This window comes from Dipodomys spectabilis, unplaced genomic scaffold (genome assembly GCF_019054845.1).
Source record: "Dipodomys spectabilis isolate Male_0828 unplaced genomic scaffold, ASM1905484v1 ptg000002l, whole genome shotgun sequence".
Taxonomy (NCBI): Eukaryota; Metazoa; Chordata; class Mammalia; order Rodentia; family Heteromyidae; genus Dipodomys; species Dipodomys spectabilis.
In genome coordinates this window covers 45,741,067-45,754,249 of record NW_024870679.1, presented here as the reverse complement: position 1 = coordinate 45,754,249, position 13,183 = coordinate 45,741,067, and the positions used below count along the sequence as shown (strand labels likewise).

The following is a 13,183-nucleotide window of genomic DNA, read 5'->3' as shown; positions in this document are numbered from 1 at the left end:
GGCTCAAACCCAGCCCAGGCAGGAAAGTCCATAAGACTCTTATCTCCAATAAACCACCAGAAAACCAGAAGTGGCACTGTGGCTCAAGTGGTAGAATATTTGCCTTGAGCTGAAGAGCCCAGGGGCAGTATTCAAGCCCAGAGTTCAAACCCCACAACCGACAAAAAAAAAAAAAAAAAACCTGTCAGAGATGTATCACAATGGAAAAGAGCTGGTCTAATTAAAAACTAGGTTATAGGGGCTGGGAATGTGGCTCAGTGGTAGAGCACTTGCCTTGCATGCATGAGGCCCTGGGTTCGATTCCTCAGCACCACATAAGCAAAAAAGAAAAAATTCGGAAGTGGCGCTGTGGCTCAAGTGGTAGAGTGCTAGCCTTGAGCTGAAGAGCTGAGGGACAGCGCCCAGCCCAGAGTTCAGGCCCCATGACCGGACCCAAAAAAACAAAAAACTAGGTTATAAAATATACTGTAATTACAACTAGATAAACAAAAATATAAACAAAACCTGATTGCCCAGCTTTATAACTGGAAGAAATTGTACATAGTAGTTGTTCAGCTCATCATTCTAGTTCCTAGAATTCAATAAATATTTGTTCTAGTGTAAGTATTGGAATTAAAAATGAATTTTAAAAACTTTAAGTACCATACACAAAAACAAGACTGATTTCATAATCCACAACAATGCCATGGAGGAAGTTACTTTAATGTTCATAGAAAGGCATCCACTACCAGACTGACAAGAAACCATGCTCACAAACAGAAAACCCACACATCTGGACCAATAGAACCATTCATACTTCAAAAACAACGTATTGTTGATATGGAATGATAGGGCTATTTTATAACACTTCAACGTTTTCGACAATGCTGAAATCTATAAATAGCTGGGGAGTTTACTGTTTCTTTCTTCACCTTCACCTTCTGAGTTTTATCCTGTAAGAATAAAAAGATGATCAGTAAACAGAAAGAGAAGGCTTATGAAACAGGAAAACTGAAAAGCTTCCTCAGAAAAAGCCTCTAAGACATCCCTCAAAGTAGTGAAGGCATGGAGCCCTTCTGCCCTGGGCATCCACCGTATGCAATGAGTGACCTTCCTCCAAGCATCCAGACAGTACTGTACTGGCTATGTAGGAAGCACCTAGAGGAGTGCTCAAATAACTGTTGCATTTAAAATTCTAATTCTCATTCTCTCACGGAACCCCAGTTGAGAAAGACTGACCTCAATGATCTGCAAGGCTAAAGAATTTGACATTTAGAAGAGTAATAATATGAAAGAGGCATCTTCTATTCCTTAGCTCTGCTATTTAACTACACAATGTTGTCTATTTTTAAACACCAATGAGTGACATGCACTGTTTTGTTAACCTGTTTAAATGTTACAGGAGCTGCTCATAAGCTATAAAGTTCATATGCTACCCGATCCTACCCTTTGCTGTTCCAAGGCACTGACTAATAACCCCCTTATTACCTTCTTAATCAAGGAACATTTCCACACTGTCAGAGCAAGAAACACTGGCTCAAACCACTGCCCCTGAGGAGCAGACATTTTCACTGGGCTTGATTTACACACAGCTGAAATTCAGTCTCAGTTAAGACCTTTACAAGGAGAGAGAGGGAGAGGGAGTTGTGCCAAAGGCTCTCTGTACTCACCATAAGATCTTTGCGTGTTTGTATTTTCTGAGAAATAATGAACATTTTCTTCTCTCGTTCAATCCGCTGCATCAAGCAGTTATACTGCTTTTGCCTTTCTTTAGCTATCCGCTAGAGAAGAAACACATATATTTTAAGCAAAATAATTAACAGGCAAAAATTAACAAGAAACTGGCTCTTAGGTTACAAATGAAACCCAAATGCATAAATGGTTTTATAGACTCCCTTCCTTATTCCAGAATTAACACAATGTCTTTACTATAAAGTTGGCAACTCTAGAAACATCACATTCTATACCTGAAAGGAATCTTGCAGACTACCTTACTGAAACTTTTCATTTTGCAAATGTAGAATGAGGTCTAGAGAAGAAAAATAACAGCCCAAAGGACATATAGCAGTGAGGACTGTCCTGGTTCCCCTAAACCAAGTATTTTCCCATTGCTATGCTATGCTAAGCTTTTTCAATCTCTGTGTGACCACCTCAATTACCTGAGATGATAGCAGCAATGTACTGGAAATCCTATACAAAGTGAGCAGGGAGCAAAGAAAGGCCATTGGCCATGATGGCAAAAGGATTTTTTTTCACAGGAGCTGACCTGAGAATACTCTATGCTAATACCTCAGAGGCCACTGGTTCCTTCAGTTTGGGGGAATCATAAACCTCTGAGAAACTGATGAAACATTGGATTTTTCTTGAGATAGCATGGCACGTTACATATCCCTTATCCAAAATGCTTGGGATCAGAGTGCTATGGATTTTGAATTTTGGGGGTTTTGGAATATTTGCATGTATATAACACATATCTTGGGCACGAGACCCAAGGTATCTGAAAGCAAAGTTTCCTATACAGCATGAAGATAATCTGGTACATTTTCAGTATACCTGAATTCTGACTGTGACCCATATGAAATCAAGTATGGAATTTTCCACTTGTGGCATCACGTCAGCACTCAAAAAGTTTCCAATTCTGGAGCATTTTAAGTTAAGAGTGCTCAACCTGTTATACATATTTGCACAAAATTTCAATGTGGGAGGTGAGTGTTCATAGATCTCCTAAAGCCCATTCATGGATTGTTCACCCACTCCAAGTTCCAGACTTGCAATCCACCCACAAGCAATCTCATAACAAAATCTGAACAAAACAATACCAGACAAAAATGTCAAGATCTAAACCTTCATAACTTCTAAGAACTGTGATAGTGAACTATTCTTCACATGTGTTTGGAATACTAGTCTCTTTAAGAACTACCACCACACTTGGGAAGTGTCAGCAACACAGCTAATTGAAAATACAACTAATTGACAAACAGGGTTATCACAAGAACACTAGTCAGCTGGCTCCTCAGCTGGAAGTGTTATCTTCATAAAGAGGAATATTACTGGGCTCCAGACTTCCAACGACTCACCCATTCTAGCATAGTCTCACAGCAGTGGTTTCAGACAGCTTTTGTTTTCACTTTATTGCACAGACTGTCAAATTTATGGGATTACCCAATATAGTCAAACTAATTAGGGGTATTTATATTACTAAAGCAAGTTTAGCTGCCTCTGAGCGAGAGAAAACTGCTGTGAAATTAAACATTGGAAGCAAAACTGATGCAGTGTAAATGATTCAAATCAAAACAGAACAGCTGTCTGCTTGAAACACATTGACAGCATTTTTTTTTTTTTTTTTCAAATGAATCAGTCAGAAGTGAGAGTTCAACTCCAGAAGGCTTTGGGGAAAAGCGTATCTGCTTTACGACCTAGTTAAATAATAGAAAGTACCATAAAGAAAAGTCAATATAAAATTCTGATTACAAATACATAATATGAAGGACCTCCTAATATGTGTATGCACTGCTAAAGGTTCAGCATCAAACACTGGATACTACATACCTGAAATGTCAATGCTCCCGCCTTAATCTGCATTTTAAAAATGTTGGTGACTGGTGGGCACTGGTGGCTCAGGCTTATAACTTAGCAACTCAAGAGGCTGAGATCCGAGCACCTCAGAAGCCAGCCCAGCCAGGAAAGTCTCTGAGAGTATTATTTCCAATTAAACACTAAAAAGCTATAAATAGAGCTGTGGTTCAAATGGTAGTGTTACCCTTGAGCAAAAAAGTTCATGGACAGTGTCCAGGCCCTGAGTTCAAACCCCACGACCGGCACAAAACGCACAAAACACACACACACACACACACACACACACACACACACACACACACACACACACACACACACACACACACACACACACACACACACACACACACACACACACACACACACACAGCATAGAACACAGAGCACAGAGCACAGGACACAGGATCAGGGTTGAATTCAAACCAAGAATCTAAGCTCCTGACCATTGATTAGGGTCACACGTTCTCCAGCCTTAGATTCTAAGGAACCCTTCCCCACTTTCACTTCAATCATCAAATCCTTCCACAATGCTAAGGTAGTGACCAAGGAAAATAAAAAATAAAAACCAATAAAAGACTCAAGATTGTCCCAAACTCCCATCTGAGCAAAATGGGGGAAATTACCTTAAGTCGAGTCTCATGGGTAACTCCTTTCACTTTTTCCTTCTGCAAGGTCTCTATCCTGGGTCTATTAAATACTCTGTCGACTAGTTCCGGGGCTGTTTGCAGGTGAGTAGCAATATCAAACTGTGCAACTAAAATTCAAGACAATCCTTAAAAAAATCATCCATCTCTAACACTGGACCACAATAGTAATATGGTAGGTTGTCCCAAAAGTCTTCAAACATTTCATACCTTCCTTTTTGGTATCAAAAAAGAACACATGCTTATTTTGTTGCTTCCCCTGGAAATCCAGCAGATGGAGCTCTGATTTTAGTCTTTCAATTTTCTAGAATACAGAATATGGCCTTTCTTTAAATTGGGTTCTTCTGCAATCTCAGATACAAATTTACAAAAGCTTAGAACATTTTACATTATATTATTACTGTTATTATTATTATTATTGATAACTTAATCAATAATTCATTTCACTCTTCAAAAGGAGAGAACCAAAATTTATCAAGCACCAACCAATTTATCATACACCAGGCTAGACATTCTACAGAACTCAATCTTTGCAACAGTTGTATAAAATAGGAATGAACAAACAGCCTTAATTTACCTACAGCCTTAATTTACCTACAGCCTTGGGACTTACAAATGGCAGAGTCAGAACCTGTCTCATTCTTAAATCTGAACTCTACTCTCTATAAGTTTACTTCTAAATCTTATTACAATCAAGTACACTGTAGGCAGGCACTCTACCATGTAAGCCATACCCTTTACCCAATAAAGCATACTGTAAGACTGTAAATGCCAGAAGAAATCAATTGGTAACTTGAGATTAATGGATTTCTTTCCTTTCATACATCAGAACCAAGAGTTAATTGTTACCTTAGCTTCCGCAAGCCTTTTCATTTCTATGTATTTGACATCCTGTGTTCTCATCAGCTTGAGCTGTTCTGGAGTTACTTCTTCCTTAGTCTCCTTAATAATATGAACTCCATCCTAAAATCCAAATTTTAAAAATACATTCCCTATTAGAATATGATCATTAATATGTTATTGACATAGTTCATGTTTAGAAGAAGTACAACTCAATGCTGCCTCAAGAACAGTAACTCAAGGCAAAGGGCTTCTAAGATGTACATTCACTGCATCCCCTCTAATCACCTACTCTCAGCAAACTACAAGTGTAAGACAATGTGCACACAGAAGCAGGAATGCATACTGTTCAAGAAGAGACAGTTCTGCCTTGGACAACAGCACCTGGACCAACTGCAAAAGAGCTAAATTTAAACCAAGGATCCTTCCTCCCATCATTTCCCTCACCTTTCTTTTCTTTTTTTTTCTTTTTCACTAGTCCTGGGGCCTGAACTCAGGGCCTGGGCACTGTCCTTAAACTTCTTTTTGCTCAAGGCTAGCACCCTACCACTTGAGCCACAGCATCATGTTAGCTTTTTCTATATATGTAGTACTGAGGAAGCAAACCCAGTGCTTCATGCATTCCAGGCAAGCACTCTATCTACCACTAAGCCATATTCTCAACCTCACCTTTATTTTCAAATACTTAAGGATCAAAACACCAATTCATTCATTTTGTACCCACCTGGAGCTTAACTCGCGTCATTTTATAATAGAATTCATCTGGATTTTTTTCAAGAGCCTTCTTTCGAAGAGCTTTGAGGAATTCTTGTTTTTTATGATAATCACTTAAAAAAAATAACAGGTTAACATAAGGTTCACTGGGGATGGAAGGCAACAAAATACACACATATACACACACACACACACACACACACTGAGAAGACTTTACAAGCATTTAAAAGCTGATATAAGCTGGGAATGGTGCAGCATTCAGAATACTAAGGAGAATCAGAAGCTGGAGGCACCAGAATAGACTACACAGCAAAACTTTGACTTAAAAACAAAACAAAAGGGCTGGGAAGGTGGCTCAGTGGCAGAGCTCTTGCCTTGCATGCATGAGGCCCTGGGTTCGATTCCTCAGCACCACATAAGCAAAAAGAAAAAAGCCGGAAGTGGCACTGTGGCTCAAGTGGTGGAGCACTAGCCCTGAGCTGAAGAGCTGAGGGACAGCGCCCAGGCCCAGAGTTCCCGCCCCACGACTGGACCCAAAAAAAAAAAACCCTAAAAGTTCACACAAAAATGAAATCTATATTCCACTGAGTTAGGCTGGTGTCTCTGGAGGGTCCTTATCTTCTTTCCCAACCGTATCTAGAATGAACTGTTCCTATTCCACATAAATCTTTGTGCCATTTCTATTACAATGGACACCCAAAGAAGCCCCAATTCTCCTTGGATGTGGTTCTGGTACAACTTTCAGCACCAGATATCCAGTATGATTGAGAAACTACATACTGTCAGAGCCAAATGACTGGAGTGGTGGATTCTGAAGCCACACTGTCAGGTTCAAATCTGAGTTCCTCATTCACTTCTAGCTGAGTAACTGTGGAGAAGTAAGTACACTGTTCTATATCCTAGCATCACTGTAAAATTAGTATAATCAGTAACCTACCCCCCAGACGGTTGTTGGAGAAATATAAAAAAAAATGTAAATCTCTTAGAACACTGACACACCCAGTCATAATACATGCTTATTACTATTAGTTTCAAAAAACTAAAAGAAAAGAAAATAGCCACACAACTCTGGAACCTACGCTAAAAGCATAAGAAGGGCCTCAGCTGAAACATATAGCTATAAGCCCTTTGCAAATAAAGTGCTAAAGAGAAAAGGGGCATAACTGTTTTTTAAAATGTTTTCTAAGTTCATTATCATCCACGTGTAGGCTCATGAATCCATCTTTCATATTTCTTCATTCCATTCCATACACAGTGATATAAGAGACTCAAAAAATAGAACTTTAGATCCTATCTCATACTTCAAGAAAAGGGAGAAAAAAGATTCACCATTTGATTCAAACACAAAGAAAGAGGGCAAATCAAAACCAGTAAGAGGAAATTATCTGGAGCAACACAGTAAAAATGATTTATAATGCAGCTAGTTTAGAGAGAAGCTTAGGAAAAGAGAAATATATCCAGCAGATTTCCACAGCTTTGGCCATTTTATCAATGACATGAATTATTTTCCAGTTGGACACGGACCCTCAGTTGCAGTGCAGAGAAGTTGTAAGCTTTCTTGGCAGCACCCCTGCCAAAAAGACTGGACTTACTCTGCACGAAGTTTGTAATCTTTCTTTTTCTCCAGAAGACCAAGATGTTTTCGAAAGCCAGGCTATAAAACAAAAGGAATAAATTTAACCTTAGTTTCTCCAGCAAAAACATGTTCAAATCAACATTAACATCTGATGGGACCAAGTCTGCAGTGCTGGGTAAATCTGTGTCCTTGGAGCAGACCCATTACTATGTTCCTTTCCCCCTCCCCCTAACTGGGCTCTGCCCAAGGATGAGAGGGACTATGTAGGCGCCAGACAGGTCACAAGCACTGCCATAGTACGATTCTTGGCCTATTAAGGTCAGAGAAAGGCAACAATGACTCGGCACTAAGCAAGCAGTTGCCAGTTGTACTAAAATTACTACCAAGTTAATCCAAGGGCTTATAAACTACTACAAGAGAAAAACATAGTAACAGGAGGCAAATGTGGTAAGGGAACTAAATTTAGAATCTGGAGAATTAGGTTTAAATCCATGCTTTACCTCTTCACAGTGTAACCTTGGGCGAGTTACTTAACATCTCTGAGCTGATATTTCCTAACTGTAAAATGAGATTAGTAAGGGCAGGAGTGGTGAAGTCTAAGGCAAGAGGATGGCCAGCCTGAGCTACTCTGTCTCAAGAAGAGAAAATGGGTACCAGCAGCTCACGCCTCTAATCCTAGCTACTCAGGAGACTGAGATCTGAGGATCCCGGTACAAAGCCAGCCTGGGCAGGAAAGTCTGTGAGACTCTTATCTCCAATAAACCACCAGAAAACTGGAAGTGGTGCTGTGGCTCAAGTGGTAGGGCACTAGCCTTCAGCTGAAGAGCTGAGGGACAGCACCCAGGACCAGAGTTCGGACCTTATGACCAACCAAAAAAAAAAAAAAAAAAGTGGTAAAGTGCTAGCCTTGAGCAAAAATGGCTCAGGGACAGTACCCAGGCCCTGTGTTCAAGCCCCAGGATCAGCTCAAAAAAAAAAGAGAAAAGGGAAGGGGAAATCAATAGTACTTAGCTCTCAGGGCTCAGTGAGCCCTAAGTAGCAGAGCCTATACATGGCATGTCACATGGCAGGTATCCATTTCACATGTACAGCCATCCCTCACTAAATCACGGTTCACATTGTGGCTTCACTTTATCACGGGTCGGGGGGAGAGGGGATTGTTTTGTGTTTTTGCCAGTCCTGGGGCTTGCACTCAGGGCCTGGACACTGTCCCTGAGCGTCTTTTGCTCAAGGATAGCACTCTACTACTTGAGCCACAGCACCACTTCTGGCTTTTTCTGTTTATGTGGTATTGAGGAACTGAACCCAGGGCTTCATGCATGCTAGGCAAGCTCTCTACCACTAAGCCACATTCCCAGCCCATTTTTTTTGTTTTGTTTTGTTTTTTGTTTTTAAAATAACCTGTGATAGGGCTGGGAATGTGGCTTAGTGGTAGGGAGCTTGCCTAGCGTGCCTGAAGCCCTGGGTTCAATAAACAGAAAAGGCCGGAAGTGGCACTGTGGCTCAAGTGGTAGAGTGCTAGAGTACGAAGGGGCTCTGGGGCAGTGCCCAGGCACTGAGTTCAAGCCCCAGGACTAGCCAAACAAAACAAAAAACAAAAAACTCTAGTGATCCCTCACCTATCACAGAAGTTACATTCCAGAGAAGCGCACCATAGGTGAGAATCTGAGAAGTAACAGTAAGTGACCTGCAATACAGCAAGGGGTAACTATATAATGCTGCTACTTTGCAGATTTTCACCTATGGGGGGGGGGGGGGGGGCCCTCTGGAACATAACTCCAGCAATAGGTGAGGGATCACTGTACTGTTCTTGTACATTTAATGCAAGGTAGAAGAAAACCATGAATGATGGAAAGTACTTTCTCAGACAGACTAAGCATGGAGGTATATGACTAAAGTACCTTTCTACAAGCTACCATTCATTAGGGGTGTGCTATATATAAGGATCTATGCAAGCTGTTTTTGCCTACATCATCCTAATAGAACATGTTACAAAGCAATGCACTTTGTATGTTACACCATCTCATTTAATCCCCAGTTACAAAAAGAAAGCAAAGCACAGAGTTACATCAATTTTCCAGAAGGCAGATAAAGATTATCTATGCAAGAGTATGGAACCAGGAAATAGCAATTCTAACTCCAGAACTCACTCTGCCTGGGCCAATCCAGGACCTCACACACTCCATTAGACTCTATCCTCCTCTGCTCTGAAGATTCTTGATTCTGAGAAAGTACATACATTTCTCTACCATTGAAACCTGTATTTAAACCTGTGAAGTTCTTTTTGTGTGTGTGTCGATCCTGGGGCTTGAACTCAGGACAGAGACCTCTCTGTCCTTGAGCTTATTTTGCTCAAAACTATCACTCTACAACTTAAGACAGTTTCACTTCCAGCTTTCTGGTAGTTAATCAGAGTTAAGTCTCACTGACTGTCCTGCCTGGGCTGGTTTTAAACTGTGATCTTTACATCTCAGCCTCCTGATGAGCTAGGATTTCAGGTGTGAGCCACCAGTGCCTGGCTTTAGGTAGAATTCTTAACAGTCACCTTTACCACCTTTTTTCTTTCAAGAGACACAACAGACACAACTCCACACCTCTTCATCAGAAGACAGCTTTTATTTTAAATACAGCCAAAGGAGTTTGACAGAGAAATGAACCTTAAGAGTCAAAAGAACATAAAGCAGAAATCTTAAAATCTTCTGGCACAGCAACTCCCACCTATTTTTTTTTGGGGGGGGAGGTTGGTCCAAGGCCTGGACGCTGTCCCTCAGCTCTTCAGCTCAAGGCTAACACTCTACCACTTGAGCCATAGCGCCACTTCCAGCTTTTTCTGCTTATGTGATGCTAAGGAATTGAACCAGGGCCTCATGCATGCAAGGCAAGCACTCTACCACTGAACCACCTTCCAAGCCCTGTCTCCCACCTACTAATCCCAGTTCCAAGGGAGGTGGAGAGATAAGAGGTCTGAGCCTGACCCAAGGCCAAAATGAGAGACTATCTCGAAAATGACTACAGCAAAAAGGACTGCTACATGGGTAAGATCCTGAGCGCAAGTCCAGAGTTTCATCCTCCTACCTAACAAAAAAACTGTGATTTCATCCTCCCTCCTAACAAAAAATCTTAAGACCTGTCATGTTGCATGAATGTACATGTGTTGTTATAGAAGGAAACCTGATATTGCCTATGTAGTCTACATATGTATCCCCTCCATATAAGGTTTCTTCAGTTGCTCCTCCAACTGCCTCACTAAAGGAAGAATGGGATAAAGTTCTGAATATATAATACATACAGGGAATTCCCTGAATATATACAGGGAATGTAATAGTCAATGTGTTCACCCAACTTTTCAGTATGGCCTTTTCTTCTCCTTTCCTACAATGACATTCAATTCCTGTGGAGACACTGCCATGACCAGGCTTCAAAGCCCCTCTCTGTTACTTCAATCTTCTTGCAACAGTGGCTCAGGATATACCAATCTCTTTAAGCATCAGATTCCTACTTGTAAAACAGGGCAACATCATACCTCACAGGGATATATTACCACCTTGTAAAGCATGTAGGGATGTGCCTTATATATTGCAATGTTCAAGATATGTACCTTCATGTGGAGACTTGTGGTTCTTGCCTGTAATCCCAGGAATGGGGAGGCTGAGACAGAGGATAACAAGTCCCAGGTCAGCCTGGGCTACACAGTGAGAACCTCTCCCAACCAGTCAATCAAGTGATGGCTTTGCCTTGAAAAGGCAAAACTGCTCTCCAAGTCCAAATTTTACAATAAAGTTCTCTTATCATCTCAACCCCTTTCCACACACATTCCACATTTAGAATCTTTTATGTGCCATCTCTTATAAAGTTGCATCATTATAGATCTCCTCGTAGTCTCTGGATTCAAAATACCTGGTTGTAACTTCTTGCTTTGCCCCTTGCCAGCTTTACCTGTATGACTTTGGCCAAAGTACTCAACCTGTCCAAGCCTTTGTTTCCTCATCTGTTAAACCTGAGTTACTTCTGAAAAATTTTTGAGTTCAATGGTAATGAGAATAAAGCATTCTGCACTTGGTTGAGCACTCCTAGATTGACCAGACATTGACGTTACTAAGTGGTGGTATCAAGTATGGGATCTGTGGATCACGAAGATCTGCCACATTGGGTTTATACCTGTGAAACAGGTATAATTAATTTTAGATTAGTCTGCCTATAGCCTACTATACAAAATGACAAATTATACCGTGGCTTCCAGTTCTCTCACTGAGCATATAGCAGGTACACAATAAATGCTAATAAGCAGAAAGACTGCACTGTGTTCAAGAGGTCTTAGTTCTATACCATCAGTCAGCTGTATAACTTGAGACAAATCCATCTGCGGCTGCTCCCACCTAAAATGAGGTAGGACTAGATGTCTATAAGGGCCTTTCTGAAGCAGGTATTACGTGATTTCTGACAACAGTCATGTGGAGAAATTGAATCTACATACGTTCTTATTTCTATTCAACCTTCTCGCACAGACATCCTTCTGGGAAACCCAATATCCACCCATCTATCCTGCCTTAATTGAGGGACTGTAAATGATCGTCTATCTGTTTATTCTATCTGTAAATGGTCAAGTCACTCTCTGGATCTGTTTCACGGGTATAAACCCAACATGGCAGATCTTCGTGAACCACAGATCCCACACTTGATCCCACCACGTAGTAACATTGATGTCCAGTCAATGACCGGTGTACTCAGCAGGCAGAGCTCAGTGTCTGTCGGGTGTGGGTTCCAATTCCAGCTTCAAGGCCAGGCACTTGACACACACCATCTCACTTAATTACCCACTGAAACCTCTGCAGGGTAGATCTGTCCCCACGTGGAAGGGGAGGGAGGCGGCAGCCTCTCTTCCTATACAGAAAGCCGCCCCAAGCCTCGGCCCCGCAGCCTCCCAGCGACGCGGACGTCACTCTCAACACTTCCGTCTATTACATATTTGGCAAACACGCTAGGCCGCGACCCAGACGCCGAAGAGGCGAGGGAGTCAGGGCGGGAGCAACTCAAAGGGCCACCAGCCAGCGCTCGTGGGGCCAATGCGATCCTACCTGGCTTCGCTCTCGGTGTTCCCGCTGCCGGGACTTAGCCGCTTTACGAAAAGCCGCGGCCATGGCCGCAGATTCCTGGAAAATCTCAAAAGACTATGCAGGTTACCGTACCGCCCGGGCCACTACGTCGATTTAGGCTTCCGGAAGCGTGCTCGGCCCGCCCAGGAGCTTGGAACCACCCACTTCCGCCAGTCAGCCTATAGGAAGCCTGATTTTCAGGAACTATGTCACCAAGTTCAGGGCTCTTGGGACAAGCGCCTCCTGGGAGATGTAGTTTCCTCCGTGTAGTCCTGTGACTCAACGAAAGCCAACTCTTACTCGCCAATGCAGATCCACGCGTCCGGAGACGTCGTCCGGAGACCTTGTCCGGAGACGCTCCGCCGCGCGTTGGCACCTGGGAACACGTGGTTTGAGCTTTGCTTCGGGCTGTACTGGGTTTGTGTGCGTTGGTGTCCTCACCTGAAATTCTTCCTTACTAGCATTATTTACGTGGTACATTTAAAGCTAGGATCAGTGTGAATCCTACAGCTTACCAGAAAACACACCAGGAAGAGACAAAAAGGCTTATTTGGCTCTGGTACTGAATCACTGGCTCCATGACTTTGAGCTAGTTTCTTGACTTTAATGAGCATCGTTTTTCTAACCCATAAAAGGCAGATAATAATAGCATGCACTTCGTGCCTCATAGGACAGTCGAGAGCATAGAATTGAGGAATTGTCTATAAGCAGCATTGAAGAGAATCACCTAATGACAGTAGTTTAAAAGTTCTGAGTCACTC

At 42.0% G+C, this 13,183-nt stretch overlaps 1 protein-coding gene across 1 annotated transcript; it reads right to left on the bottom strand.

Annotated features, from left to right (window-relative positions):
• Positions 1-663: 663 nt before the first annotated feature.
• On the bottom strand, positions 664-12,547 carry Utp11 (UTP11 small subunit processome component). The gene is made up of 8 exons (XM_042681296.1): positions 12,405-12,547; positions 7,346-7,407; positions 5,764-5,866; positions 5,049-5,162; positions 4,410-4,503; positions 4,179-4,309; positions 1,650-1,760; positions 664-932 (listed from the first exon to the last, which is right to left on the bottom strand). Exons 1-8 carry the CDS (start codon positions 12,465-12,467, stop codon positions 849-851), a joined length of 762 nt encoding a protein of 253 aa, XP_042537230.1. The 5' UTR covers positions 12,468-12,547; the 3' UTR covers positions 664-848.
• Between the last annotated feature and the right edge of the window lie 636 nt (positions 12,548-13,183).

Bases quoted from the DNA above. Each gene is read 5' to 3' on its own strand.
- Utp11 (XM_042681296.1), bottom strand. From the start codon at position 12,467: ATGGCCGCGGCTTTTCGTAAAGCGGCTAAGTCCCGGCAGCGGGAACAC. The intron at 5,867-7,345 runs GTAAGTCCAGTC...ATTTTTTTTAAG, and splicing joins GATTACAAACTTCGTGCAGA to TGATTATCATAAAAAACAAG. The intron at 1,761-4,178 runs GTAATTTCCCCC...TTTCTTCTCTAG, and splicing joins CCCATGAGACTCGACTTAAG to CGGATAGCTAAAGAAAGGCA.